Source organism: Chamaea fasciata, unplaced genomic scaffold (genome assembly GCF_029207755.1).
Source record: "Chamaea fasciata isolate MVZ Bird 193981 ecotype frontalis unplaced genomic scaffold, bChaFas1.0.hap1 SCAF_1, whole genome shotgun sequence".
Classification (NCBI taxonomy): domain Eukaryota; kingdom Metazoa; phylum Chordata; class Aves; order Passeriformes; family Sylviidae; genus Chamaea; species Chamaea fasciata.
In genome coordinates, this window is record NW_027094086.1 from 78,780,963 (window position 1) to 78,795,570 (window position 14,608).

The following is a 14,608-nucleotide window of genomic DNA, read 5'->3' on the forward strand; positions in this document are numbered from 1 at the left end:
GCTCATTTGTGCTTGCCTGAACTGAACTGAACCTGTTTGAGGTACATCCACTGGAAGAAATAAAGCTGAACTAATGATAGAAGGAAACAATGGCCATTTTTTCAAGTAATACAACAATATTTTATTGCTGCATTATTTTAATATTTTTTCCTGTAATAATGTTGCAAAAAAAACCCCCAAAAACAAAAAAACAAAACCCAAACACTTTTCAGCTTTCACTACTTATAAATAAAAAATAATTTATATTCAACTTCCAGTGGCAGCATGAATTGCTGTTAATTCATTTCACAGCATTTGGGTTCTAGGAAAAAACTGGACTGCTCCCCTCTCCTGGCATTTTACTTTTAAACATAAAATGTTTTTCCTTTAATATCTTATGAAAGATAATTGTTTATGCCTTAAATGGCCTAGATATATATAAATAGCTGAGAGTGGCCAGGAGTAGTTATATTCAGGGGCCTATAGAAATTTTATCTGCGCATATGAATGTTGATTACTATTGCTTTTACTTACATTAATTTAATTAAGGGATGTAATCACAGAAATATTTTGTTTTCATTGAAATGGACAAACCTGAAAAACAGCTACAAAGCTGAATCTTAACTGTGCAGATTCTTGTAAGCTCTGTAGGTTGATTTGATTTTCCTTACATAAAAACTTTGAGAAAGGTTCCCTCTGTTGTTCAGTTGCAGGTCTTCAAACTCACTCTCCGTTTTGGCTTTAGGCACCTTCAGTGAAGCTTTCTGACATTCAATTTGTCAGTGTTAAGGCATTCTTTGTGTGGTTCGTAACATGCTGTACTTGATGCTGAAAGAAATAACATCCTCTGTAACGAGCATGATCAGGCAGTATTGTAGCTCTGGAACTACAAAGATTTGAATTTAGAAAGCAGATACACAGGACTGTGTGCTTGCTGTCTTAGTCAAAAAGCAGTTTCAGTTTGCAAGCATATTTTGCGTCTTCAAAAATGTAATTTGGTGTACTGAACCACATGTGGAAGACCAGAGCACTTCATGAGAGCGATTTCAAATTCGATATTTGATTTTATTCTGACAGTTCTTATGAGTAGGGATAAGGCCAATGGTATTAGTCAGAACATGCCTGTGAATGAAATGACAGCAATAAGTCATATTCTTATTTGAGTGTTTCTTAATGTGTTATCAGAAAGGAATAAATACTGAAAAATTGCTAAATCTACTTTTAAGAATATTTAAAATTTATTATTCAATCATTTTTTTACCCTATGAACTGGAATTTTTGGGAAATAGAATTTACTTTTATGTCTCTGCTGATAAAAAGGCTTTTTTTAGGTTTTATAATTAAAGGTTTGGGGTATTTTTTTTAAATTTAATTTTATTTTATTTTCCTCTATGACAGATAAGAACTCTGAAGTTCTAATAATAATAACATTAATAGAAAATTCTGCTTTTTCCAGGAAAAAAGATCTGGCAGTCCCTTATTTACAGCAAACATTCAAGCAAACAATTTTTTTTCATATTTCAAGTAAGTTAAAACTACAAGGGAATCTTAGACCTGTCACATTTTCAAATTTTATGTAGGAAATGGTTCCTTACAAGTTACAATACAGGTATAACTGATTTGTAAGGAAAAATCTGATTAACTTTATCACATACTAATGGGAACAATGCTAAATATTAGTTAACAAAATAAAGGTTCTAAAGACAACTCATAAAACGCTGTTATTGAGGCTGTGCTTGTTTCTTTGTTTTATGTCTGTGTTATAGGTAAGTTTTAATCACGTGGGGGTTTTTGTTGTTTTTGTTGTTTTTGTTTTTGTTGTTTTTTGTTTTTGTTTTCTCTGCAGAAGGAAAGCTAGTCTGCACTTCATAAGTAACTATTGACTTTGTCCAATGGGTAGCCAAATATTTAATTTGCCTTAATCTCCTTAGAAGGGGCTATCAAGTATTTTGCTTTGTGGGGTTTGTTTGTTTTGTTTTGTTTTGCTTTGTTTTGTTTTCCCCCTGGCACTCTTGTTGTGCTTGCCACCATAGAAGACCAGTGTTTGACCATTAATTGGGGAATAAAAATGCTCATTGTCTAAAAGGCTTATTTATATGTATTTTTCAAATAAGACCTGAGAATTAACTACAAAAGTAAGAAAATACCTTCTAGCTGAGATATGTAGCCATGAATTCTTGGTTTAAAGGACTGATATTTTTGCCACAAGCTTGGAGCTCAGAAATTCAAAACTATATAGGTTATGGTTCCAAATATTTAATTCATTTTAAGACTCTGCAGTAGAAGTAGAAATAGAAAACTGCTTCATTGGGAAGTGGTATTTTGTTGGAATATTTTTACTCCGCATGACAATCTCTGTATGAAATGAGGCAAACCTCTACAGAAAATAGCCATTATAAAGTAGCCTCAAACTATTCCCAAAACAAGTTGACACAGTGTGGAACTGAGAATAACAGAGCAAGAAGAACTAAAATAGGGGAGCATAAGAATTATCTTAATACTTGGAGTTGGTGGACATTTGCAGTAAGGAAGAAAATTTTTCTTTCTCTCTCTCTAGTGCACTAGTATGAAAGAAGGCCATACTGAGCCCTCAGCTACAGAGGAATGCTTTTTTTTTGACAAGAACTGCTTTTCAGATGATATAATTAAAGGTCAGAAGACAACACTCATGATTTTCTTTTTTCTGTCTTCCAGCCTCATTTGTACCAAGGCTGCTCAGGTCACTGTTTTGAGTTGGTGATGCAGGAAGGTTTATATATCTTTTGTATAATTGTGCATAGCAGTTTCCTAAAGTTTCTCTGCTGGGAGTGTCATCCAGAAAGGTTACTGTGGCATTTCCAAAATTGTGTCTTATTAATAGGAATGAAGCATGTTTGTTTCCCCTTGCATGCATCAATATTGCATGCACATTTATCTATATTGTGATATGTTTATCTAGAACATGCATACATAGTTGTGTGTATATATATATGGAATATATGTATGTATATATATGGAATACTGATGTTAGGAATAATATTTTCTTTGGGTTATATTTTGCTTTGAATGTAGCATAAAAAGTAGTAAGCAAAACTCTTTCTCAAACGTATAATTTGGAGGAGAGAAAGAAGTTGGGCAACAGCCTCCTTCCAATAATAGTTTTCAGCAGCCTCTGAGTTATGAACAAGTTTTACCAACTTCCATTACTAAATAATGTGATGCTTATGGCAGCTAAATTAACTATAATATCCTTGACTATCTCTGAAGAACTTTCATGCAGAGGGAAACATTTTAAATAGCAATTTATATATCATCTCATTAAACGTAATGTTTGCTAGCTGTTATGCCAGCCATGTCTTAGAAAACTACTCACTAAATTTTCTTCAAATAAATTTATATTTTTGCCCCACTTATATTAAAGTGCAATTGTAGTGAAAGGAAGGTGAGTTTAGCTGAATAAAGGTTAAATAGAGCTTTTCTGTCAGTACCATCTAACATTTTCCTGGTCTATTTCTCTTCTGGATACTGTTAAAACATTTTCTGGCATGACAATTTAGCAGCAGTTAGAGATATATTGAAAGAATATTAAGAAGTTTTGATCCATTTGCACTGAGAATCATATGGTGAGATTTGTTTCTGGGAACAGAGGCAAGGTCATAAAAATGAAAATATATTAATCATTGTAACAGAAATCCAAATGTCTAGATCATCAAAGCCTGTGTTTGATGGTGGCCATCTGTGGGTGGTTAGGAAGAGTGAAAGCATAAAGTAAGCATGTAGAGGTAATTACATATTGAAGTTTCTTCTATGATCACTGGCACTGTAAAATTGTGAGGATTCTTGATTGATTATAACTTACATGGAGGGGCTTGCGAGACATTTCCTTCAGCAATTTTGTAATCCATTTAAGCAACTGGCATTTAAAAAATCATGCAGGAAGGAACTCCACAGTCTTAAGTGTGTTTTGTATCTGAAAAACAACCTCTTTATCTTTTTGAACCTGATTTTTTTGTTGTTTTTATTAGAAGATTCCTGATTCTGTTATTGAAAAGCACAGTGAATATTGGATCGTGCATATAATTCATGTTTTCATATACACCTATCTTCTATCAGCTGGAAAATTCCAGCATGACTTGCCCTTCTTTATAAAAAAAATATTTTCTGACCTTAATCATCACTTATCCTCTTCTTTATCTTTGCTAGATGGAGAATACCTTGCCTGGGGGAGAACATGTTAATCACAGCAATAAAACCTTCAATATAAGGACATGACAGTCAGTAGCATAATATTTTTTTCTTCTTTTCCTAATAATTCTTAATATATTATTTCCTTTACCTAATAATTCTTAATATATTATTTCCTTTATTTACTTAACACTGAGCTAAGACTTTACCACAATTAGTTGTTATAACTACAAGATCTCATTTGTGAACAACCATGTTGTACAACTTCATCAGTTCACACTCTTTTGATTGGCCTTTTTATTTACTGATCCTAATCTCAAATAAACTCTCATATCCATTATTCATATCCTTTTCCAGATCAAAAGATTAGATCTAGAAGAATTTCACTTTTGTCCATCCTCTATTAGGATTATTGAATATTTACTTTATTGTATTTTTCTGTATTTTGTTGAGAAGATTTTCTAACTTAATTTCTTTAGAAATGTTGATGATAGACCTTTTAAAATACCTTCTTGAAAGCTAAGCGGACTATGAAATCTGAAGTTCCCTCCTCTATATGTAAAAAGTGTGACTGTCTTGATACATAGCATGTAAATGAAATTCCTGTGGGTGGCCAAATTTTAATTTCTGTTCTCATGAACAAGCAGGTTATCACACTATCCAGAAACTAGCCAAAATTAAGAAAGTTCATTGATTCTGTAGGGTTTTTTTACAATTCTGAAGTTAGCAGGATGAGATACACAATAGCGACATGCAATATGATGGAGGTATTTCTTATGTACCTATGTTAAATACACCAAAGTTCCTCTATAAATTAAAGTTTTCTACAGTGTCATGACTTCCAAATCTTTTCATGTATTGCTGATTAATCAGTTTGTATTTGCTGTACTTTCTGTGACTACAAAGTTGCAATTCATGCTACCTGTTTGGAACATAAAAGATACTTTCTAGGTCCAAGTGCTGAATTTCCTCTGACCTTTTAGTGAAAATAATAAATTAGAATCTGTTCTGCTTCCCTCAAAAAGTTTTGCTAGAAGTTGCAACACACAGTACCCAGACAAGGGTGCAAAAATATTTATAAAATGCTTACCTTCCAAAACTTAATCAATAAACAAAATATAGTTTTGCAAACACTAATGGAAGTGTACAAAATTATTTTGCCAAATATAGGTTCAAAATTTATATGATTTCTGGTTTGTAGTCAAAAAACAAAGGAATATTTCATATTTCTATTTAAATACATTTTTATTTTTTTCCTTGTTGACTAGGGTTTACATCAATTCAAAGACAATGAATTTTCTTAAAAAATAAATGCTTGTTTTGATTTTTCTGGGGGGAAAAAACACAAGAGAAACTGACATTCAAAAAAAATATTGATTTAAAACCTGTCATTTTGATTTCATGGTTGACTATATTCTTTTAAAATGGGAAAAAAAATAGCTGTGAAGAAAAGAATTTTAAAAATTCTGTCTGGCTTATTGTATTTGTGAATTCCCATGTTATTAGTTCTATCTTCGGTCATGAAGAAGTGACTTTTCGTCCATCTTAACCATATTATAATAGAGTTTAAATACGCCTCTGTAAAACTGGAGAGATGATAGAGAAGCCCAGAGGATTTTGTTGGAAAAATAGAAGTTATATTCACGTCTGCTTATATTTCCAATTATCTCCTTATGTTTACTATTTATAGGATGACTTTGTACATAATAGATAACACTGTTACGAATAAGTGAAATTGTTTTAGCTTGAACATCTATTTGTGCATCTTTTTATGAACAGATTACAGCTCAGTGATTTCTGTGGTGTTCAAGTGAGCCTGATAATGATAACAGTGTTTGAAGGCTTCTGGCAACTTTTATTGTCCAGTCTCTCGTTCAACTTATTTGACAAAAAGCAAGGAAACCTAAACTCTTTATATTCTTATATAAGATTTATGCTACTATCTAGCTTCCTGAAAGGTTAATTGTTTTGTTTCCTTTTCAGTAGTCAGTGATGGGTCAAAAGAGAGCATTTGCTTTTTTCTTAATATTGGATAAACTTAGAGGAACACTGTCAAAAATTTTAATTCTGATAGAATAAGTGGCAAACCAGTCTGAAACAACCTGGAGAAATGATTGCATTTTTCTCCATCATCCATGATGATTCTTGTGGGTCCCTTCCAACTCAGAATATTCTGTGATTAGCATAACAAGCAGCTCTGTAACATTAACAGGTCTTTATGTAGTCAACCCAGAAGGAGTAAATTATAATAACAGGTTTTAAGGAAAATGTAGCAAATTTGATGCTCTTTCTTCCACCTCTGTGTGACAGGTAGCACAGGAAGAATTTAGAGAAGTCATAGGAACATGTGATTCAAAGGCAACAGAGTCACACTGGACAATGAGTGACAGGAATGAAGGGTAAACTCTTGACAGGCACTAATGCAATTGATAAATAGTTTGGCCTGGGAATAGTATAACATATGATTGAAGGAGAAATAATCGAAAAATTATATGTTGTAAGAGTGAATGAGTGAAAAACATTTGCATAAACAGATGGAAGCTGGTGGATATTGACCTGATAATTTGAAATGTGAAGATTTTTTTTTTTTGTTTAAGTGCTTGTTTTGTTCTCTGTTTTTTTCTTTGCTCTCCTCAGACGGTTCCTTCTATCAATCACTTTCCTGAAGGCCCTATGAAATATTACTCTTTACATTGTATTCACTAATATAAGATCATGTGCACATCTGCTTCCATAAAATCCCTTTAATTTTTTATTTTGCAACAGACTCTAAGAACTCAGTGTCTACTGTATGTCCAGTGGCAACAATAGTTTTTATATGCTTCTGACTTTTTAAACATTCATGAGGTGTCTTGTTGTAAATAACTTGCAAGTTCCAACTGAAATGAAATATTAATGTATTTTCTTTGTTTCTGTGGTCCTGTGGCACTTTTGTTTCAAGAACATACAGAAAATTCATTCAGACTAAACAATACCATGATTTTGTTTACTACATGTTGGTATGTTTTGTTAATTTTCATCTGATTTCATGTGGCTAAGCTTAGGAGGTATTACTTGGTAAGCAGGTATCCTGTTTTACACATTTTCCACTTTGAGTTGTGTAGCAGTTTCACTTTCCAATTTTTCAGTATTTTAAGGGTACAAGAACACATTGTAATAGTGCCCTTGATTCCTAAAATTTCCTAAAATTGCCTGAGAAATAAATGTCCAAGGATATGGAAACAAATTTTTAAAAATCATTTATACTATTTATATTAAAATGTTAGTAGTATATTTATATATGGTTGTATACTTTCATAATGTATACTAATATTTTATTTAATAACACACAGAGGATTAAATTTTAAACATCAGATTCAGATTCTGCTGAACAGTTATAAAATAACTACCTTCAACACAGTAATAGAAAAATATTTCCTTATAGTTATTACTTGGAAATTAGTACTGTAATGCAAATCAAAGTCAAAGAGTCTTATTTGATGGTTGCTGATATAGATGAATAGTGAGGAAGATGTGTGTATTTGTTTCTTCCTTCTGGAAACAAACCAGAGATTTTTAGATTTTTACTGAGTTATACATAAAAGTGTTGTCTGGACCTGTTAAACTTTTTTTTTTTTCTTTTTCTTTTTCTTTTTTTTTTTTTTTTTTTTTTTTTTTTTTTTTTTTTTTTTTTGCACAGAGATAAAAAATCCAGATGTTGTACAGCCTATTTGATCTGTAGGGTGTCACTGATCTCAGTGTTACTGTAGACAAAATTAGTTTTGGAAGAGTCGTTTTTGTCTATTTATGTGTTTAATGGACAGATATTATTTGTTTGTTTCTTCTTATTGCATGCTGTTGAAGGACTGATAGGGATTTGGAAAATAAAATGAGGTTCTGTTCACTAGGTGATCATAAAGAAGATCAACTATTTGCATCATCTGTAAGACTTTTAGAAAGCTTAGTAATGCTACTTATGTAAGACATTTCTCAGTATTCTCAGAATCATATTCTATTCAGGAATATAAAAAATCATTAGTTAATAAAAGTATAATTGATTGAAGTGAAGAAAAATCCATAATATTCACACTTTCTTAATAGATCAAATAGTTTAACTTGATATCAAGTCAATAAAAATTTGGTCTCCATTACACCAAAACAGATTGCTTAATGGTAGTGTATTCAACTTCACTGGGTTTTATCAGCCTATTTAGGAGAAGAAATATCTAACAAAATGAGAATGCAGCATTCCACTTTTCAAAGGAATAATAAATTTCCAATATCTGTTGGTTTTATGCCAATCATTAGCTATGAGAAAGAGGAGGAATAAACCTTCAGCTGTGTTTCTCCCACAGTAGCTAATACAGACCTTGTAACATACTGCTTTGGCTCTGAAATTATTAAATCTCAGCAGCATTTGAAAATTGCAGCGCTTGTCTAGTACAAAACTCCTGTAACATAAAGATTAAAGGAAGAGACATTTGTTTTTAAATAACTGCTTTGTTTTGTGATAGCTAAAGCATATTTTTGGTTACAGTTGGCTAGTTGTTGAGGTTTCCTTTTACTAGACTTGAGAAACTCAGTAAATTGAGGGGAGGGGATGCTAGTTTTTGTGATGCTTTCTCAGTCTTCAGATTGACAGCTTTAAAGGTGGTTGAAAAAAAACACATAGTGTTTGTCAGCAAATGATTTGTCTTTGGAAAAATACAGCTTAAAAATAATTGAGCATCTTTTTATGCTTTATCTGTTGCACTTACAGATCACTTCTGAAGATGTAAGTATGACTCAAAATGGAGAACTGTAGAACATATAAACTGAGATTTTGAAACTAACGTTGTGTGTTTGGATAGATAAATTGTGCCAGCATGTTTTTAGAATAAGGCTATTCGAATTGACACAAGATAGTAATTCATCTTTCTAGACTAGAATATGATTAGTTTAATTAAAAAATAAAACCAAAAAATTATTTTAAACATTGACCTGTAGAAAGCAGCACTTTTGAGTAAACAAGTAAGTGTACAACTTGTTCCTGTCTCAGTGAGCACAAGCACCTCAGACTGTGTTGTATGTATGGAGAATACTACAGCATAGAAGTATCAGCAGTTGGTTGTGATGCCACTGGAGAAATTCCACGTTCTCTTCAAGCTTGAAACTCATGGCCAGAACAGGCAGGCAAGCATTAACATAGTTGTAAAAACTGGTTTATTTTTTAAAAATAAATACAAAAATATAAATATAAAACATTGGCAGATAGAATTTGATGAAATGAAGTTGCACAAACTTTTTTTTAAACCAGCTGCATATTACACTTATTAACACCACATGTACATTTTGTTTTATTTTAATGTACAGAACAGGATATATTGGATTATTTTCTTCTTTGCCATCTTAAAAGCTGCACTTGCAGGAATAGGACATGTACCTAACAGAAGCGGCTTGTGGTTGCTTGAGGGATTATCACCCTGTTCAAATTTCTGAAGGTAAGATATTTTATTTTACTTACTAAAATGTACAACACTGAATTTCCATAGCTTTGGCTCTTGGAAGTTGATTAAATTAAATGTTGTATATATTCCAAGTGGCATCCTACTAGAAAAAATGAATGACATTAATGGACAATTTTAAAACAAATTTTAAAAGGAAACCATTGTGCTGAGTGGCAGGAAAATTTTCCTGAATGTTAAATACTGTTGAGTGCAGAAGGTGTCTGTAAAATTACTTCCACTCGAAGGGAAAGAAAAATGTAGCCTACTGTAGGTTACGAAGTGTCTTTGTCACTTTCTCCTCCACCGTACATCTCAGCTAGCTTGTTAAATCGAGGGCCCCACTCTCGGAGGTAATCATAGTTTTGGTCTCCTTCAGTAGTACCTGACTCCAAGGAGCTCAAGGATTCAGCTATGGAATCGTTTCCTTCATAGGCATAGGTTGCAAGCGAGTCATACGGCGGCGCAGAGGGATCTGTGTCATGCTCTTTGAGCCTTTGGTTAATGAAATCTCGGACATCCGTATTGTCTGGTGCCGAAGGAGTCCTCCGTGGCACAAATAACGATTCAGGGATAATGTCTCGTCGCAGCTTCTTATCTTCAATAGCTGCAGGATTCCTCAGGGTGCCGATATCAAAGGCTTGGGTGTCCTCTTCTCCACCGCCTTCGTCGTTGTAACTCACAATGTTGTCTCTGATGTCCTCTTTAGAAAGGATCAAAGGCTCCTTCTTTCGTTGCCTCTTCAGAGCAGCAAATAGCACCACTATAACTTAAAGACAGAAACAAAGAATGGGAAAAGATCTCTATTTAACAATTTCTTAGCAGCAAATCCACCAGGTACAAGAACTACATTTCACCAACTCATTTTTTTGATAACTGGATAAACACCCCTATCTGTATAATGGTAGTACAATAAAGTCTGTATCAAAAACCTATTTTGCACACATTGTGTGCTCTGCTTTACAGGACCATGAGCTTGTCTGCATGCTCCTTCTGTAGCTGTAATGAGCTTTAAAACAGCCAGGTCTATTCTGAAGATATTTTCCCTTTTTCAAGCTCAAAGGATATTGTTAAAAAGTGGGTTTGAGTTGAATTATAGGTCATTACGTGCTATTCTGAAAACCACAAAATGCAAGTTTTACAAAATTTTTCTATTTTTTTTTTTTTTTAATTACAGCACTGAAACCACTGGATAGACAGGGCTTTGATGTAGTAAAATTCTTGCTTACTGTATGTCAGTATTATATGTGAAATATATACTGCTCCTTGATTTTTAGTAGTTATTTAAATGAAAAAGAGACTTTTCCTCAAAAAAAATTATAATGAAAGACATTAAAGCAGTTTTTGATTATACTATTCATCCTCTCTGAACTTTCTATTTTTGGACAACTTAACAAAAGAACATAAATGAGCTTCTGGTTGCAGAGATAGTTTTAACAGTCTGGGACTTGAATTCTTATTTACAGTATTAAATTAGCAGATAACGAGGGTTTGCCTTTGTTTTGTTTTTTTTTTCCTTTTCATTTTCAGCTCCAGTTATATTCTTCTTGCAAAATCCACGATCATTAATTCTTTCAACCTGCATAAAGTCAGGCCTCAAATATTTGTTCCTTGGCAGGGAGGATGCATTTCTCTCCTTACCTAGCAGGATGATGATGCAGAGGAGGATGGCCACCAGTGCCCCGGTGCTGAGGCCAGCAGGCAGCAGCAAGGCCTCGGCGCTGCAGGACTGCATGTTCCCGCGGCTGTCACAGGCGCACACACGGATGGTCAGCGTGCCCGTGCTGCTCTGGATCGGGTAGTCATTGTCTGATATCACCACAGGCAGAAGGTAAGTACTTATCTCGTGTCGGCTGAAGCCATTCCTTCTCGTCAAAATCCTGGCGGTGTTGTCTAGATGAATTCAAACATACTGGTGTAGGCTATACAAACACATCACTTGTGGTAGATGCAAATCATCGTATTTTATATTACTTAAAAATAGTTCCTGATATCACAGTGGTATCTCTGTTTTTCTAGCAACATTCCCATTTGATCAGAAAGTTATTTATAAGTTTTTAGGTACATCTGGCCTGCTTCTCTGTGCCTCTGCACCACTTTTGCATACATTTTGAAAAGACGATTTCTCAAAGCTTAAAATGTTTTACAGATTAATGCATGCAGTGTGTGACACAATTACAGTTCAGGGCTGAAACTCTGAAATGCAGTGACCAGCTGAGGAAAAATAACCTTCCACTTTGTGCAGTTTAACAAGTACTCTGTTCTAGAACATTCTTTCTATGCATCACCTGTGACAACACCCACAGGAATGCTACCTGTCAACTCAGTATGAGATTTGCTACACCAAACCACTTTTAACACACTGCAGAACAATGAATTATGTACGTTAGCACATGAAGTAGGTTTTTTTTTTTTTTCAGATAGAAATTGTCTTAGAAATTCAGAAAATGTGAAAGGTGGTAGGTATTCCTACACATTTTTGAGAAGTGAACTCACTAAACTGTATCTGTAGCAGATAAATCTTACTTGTGTGGAGGATACTTCAACATCAAAAGCTGTCCACTGAGTGGCCAGAGGGAAAGGAAGGAAGACAAGGAATGAATAACAGGGAGAAACTATTTCTTCTACTGTTCAAACCACAACACTAGAGTGGCAGCCAAAACCAGAGTTGATAACTTTTTAGTCCAAAAGACAGAAAATACAGGTTTAGTGCGAACTAAAAGGAAAATTTAATTTTCATCATATTTGTGGATTGCTTGAGGTTGGCTATGTGGTTAGCTATCTTCACAGCCAACTTCAGGCACAACTAAAATAAGCCATGTGAAAAAAGAAAGAAAATAATTACAGATAGCAAGGAAATATCAAGATCTATACCTCTCTGTACTCAGAACCTAGTCACCAAGATATAACCTTTGTTTAAAATATTAAATCATATGTTTTTTCATAGACTTCAAGATGTGAAACACAAAGTTTTTCTTTATTGCTTCCCTCCACTGGTTTTGTGTATTTTAACACTATTTGTTTTCACTCAGCATCAAAAATTACGTGTTTCATGGATCCTTAAATACCTTTTCTACAAAGGGTTTTCATACCATACCCAAACTATCTGATTTAATTACTTCACTTTCCCTACCATTAGAATTTGTTTTTTTCTGCTGTTGTGTGTAGTCTACTACATCCAGGAATATTCATCAGAAACACAGGATTATTCCCGTTACTTTTATGCCTTGAACACATTTGAAGGCTGATACCATGTCCCCTTTCATTTATTTCTTCTGTTATCTAGAGTCCTCTCAATTAGTCATACTAATAATGAAGGCCAACATTCATAATCTCACTTCCCCAAAAAAAGTTTCTGAAAATTTTCTCTGATAAAGACAGATTGAGAAAGGATCAAAAGAAATGCCAAAGTGGCTCTCAGAACCATTATTTTCATTAATGGTCAGAAAGAAGCAAAACAAAAGGCCAGGGGAATCAGAACTATGTGACAAAAAGCTAAAATGAAAAAAAACTTCTCAGCTGAAGGCATTTTTGAAAGCTTTTTTTCTTTTGCAGTCAAGTATTTCATCTGTCTCATACTCCAAGCCAATACTTTTCTGATGTTCTTTATAACGTTTTTTATCACATTTCTGCCTCACTTACACAGACAAAAATGTAGAAGTCCTAAACCTCATTCAGGCAAAGTATCTTGATAGTAGCAACCTTCACAGCTTCTCTACATACTGAGAGGCATCAAAAGCAAATATATTTCAGAATGTAACCAGACAGAAAAGATAAAACTCCTTCATTGGAACAGGCATGGATTTTACCTTCATTATCCTGAACAGTGAAGTTAGGGTTAACGGCAGCTAAACTGAAGAAAAATTTTTGTCCACCAAGAGGGTCATCTTTGTCTACTGCACTTATAGTTTGAATAAGCTGCAGGAAAAAAAAGCAAGCAAACAAACAACAACAACAACAACAACAAAACCCAAATACACCTAGGTCTTTGATAGAGCTATCTGATCAAAGAAGATGAAAAGCATTAGAATAACTTAGTATTCATGCACATTGACTTAATATTTATTCTGTAAAATATAGCAAGTAAACAAAAATGTTCAACAAGTACCTTATGTAAGTTTTTTTGAACAAGAACATCTGTATTTTTCATGAGGTAGTACATGTGCACCTATATTTTCATAGCTTCATAGTGGACAAAACTTGCCAAAAATAGTTTTACCTGTAGCTGGTAGTTTTTATACTTTGTCTTTGGTTCATCGTTTAAAATTCAAATCAACACCTAAGACAGTAATTCACATGAAGTTTTCTATGTTCGTGATAAAAATGGGATTTTATCAAACAGATATTTTTGAAATGGAGGTTAAAATTTCAAATTACATTTCAACATTAAAGAATATTTTCTTAAACATGATTTTTCTATTTATTAGTATAGCAGAACACACCAACATGATTCCTGAGATGAAAAATACCAGTTAGATATTCTACATATTTCCACTCGTGTAAAACATTGTTGCACACCCTACAGATGCACAACTTTGGAGCAGGGTGAGAATTTGGTGTCAAAATTCTCAGAGAAAGCTGCACCAGATCAGTTCCATACTCAGACTCAGAGCTTTCTGCAATGCCTACAAAACTTTTTGGGGAAAGTAATGGAACCTTTTATCAGCACTTATTTACTTATAAGATAAGTGAATATGTGGCTTTTTCACTGAAATTTCTATACCTGAGTGGCAAAATATTGTTTCCCAAGCAAAATGATTTTTTTTTTACTTTTATTTTTGACTTTTTCTTTCTTTGCCTAATTTAAGACTGGGGCTTTTTTTATACCATGGCATATAAACTGAATTTAAGTCTGAATTTTTGTGCATACATGCTTGAAGGTTCGGCTATGTTCTTAAGTTTAACTTCAAAATATAGATTAATCTTCAGTCTAGATAATTTTTATTCTTCATTTATTTTATCCATAATTTTAAATTGCACTGCTTTTTCAACCATGGAATTAC

The 14,608-nt window shown here is 33.4% G+C and overlaps 1 protein-coding gene and 1 long non-coding RNA gene across 4 annotated transcripts in view; one reads left to right on the forward strand and one right to left on the reverse strand.

Annotated features, from left to right (window-relative positions):
- LOC136291446 (uncharacterized) overlaps window positions 1–14,608 on the forward strand; it is a 415,408-nt gene that overhangs the window by 112,495 nt on the left and 288,305 nt on the right. The gene's annotated exons all lie outside the window — the stretch shown is intronic.
- The window catches only part of CDH10 (cadherin 10), a 94,913-nt gene continuing 89,612 nt past the window's right edge, over window positions 9,308–14,608 (reverse strand). For 2 of the 3 annotated variants that reach the window (XM_066186493.1, XM_066186501.1), the window contains exons 10-12: window positions 13,415–13,523; window positions 11,247–11,498; window positions 9,308–10,374 (exon numbers count right to left, since the gene is read on the reverse strand). In XM_066186493.1, the coding sequence (XP_066042590.1) occupies window positions 9,881–10,374; window positions 11,247–11,498; window positions 13,415–13,523 (855 nt within the window). In that variant the 3' untranslated portion in view covers window positions 9,308–9,880. The remainder of the gene's footprint in view (window positions 10,375–11,246; window positions 11,499–13,414; window positions 13,524–14,608) is intronic. The other variant, XM_066186508.1, reaches the window with a different exon arrangement.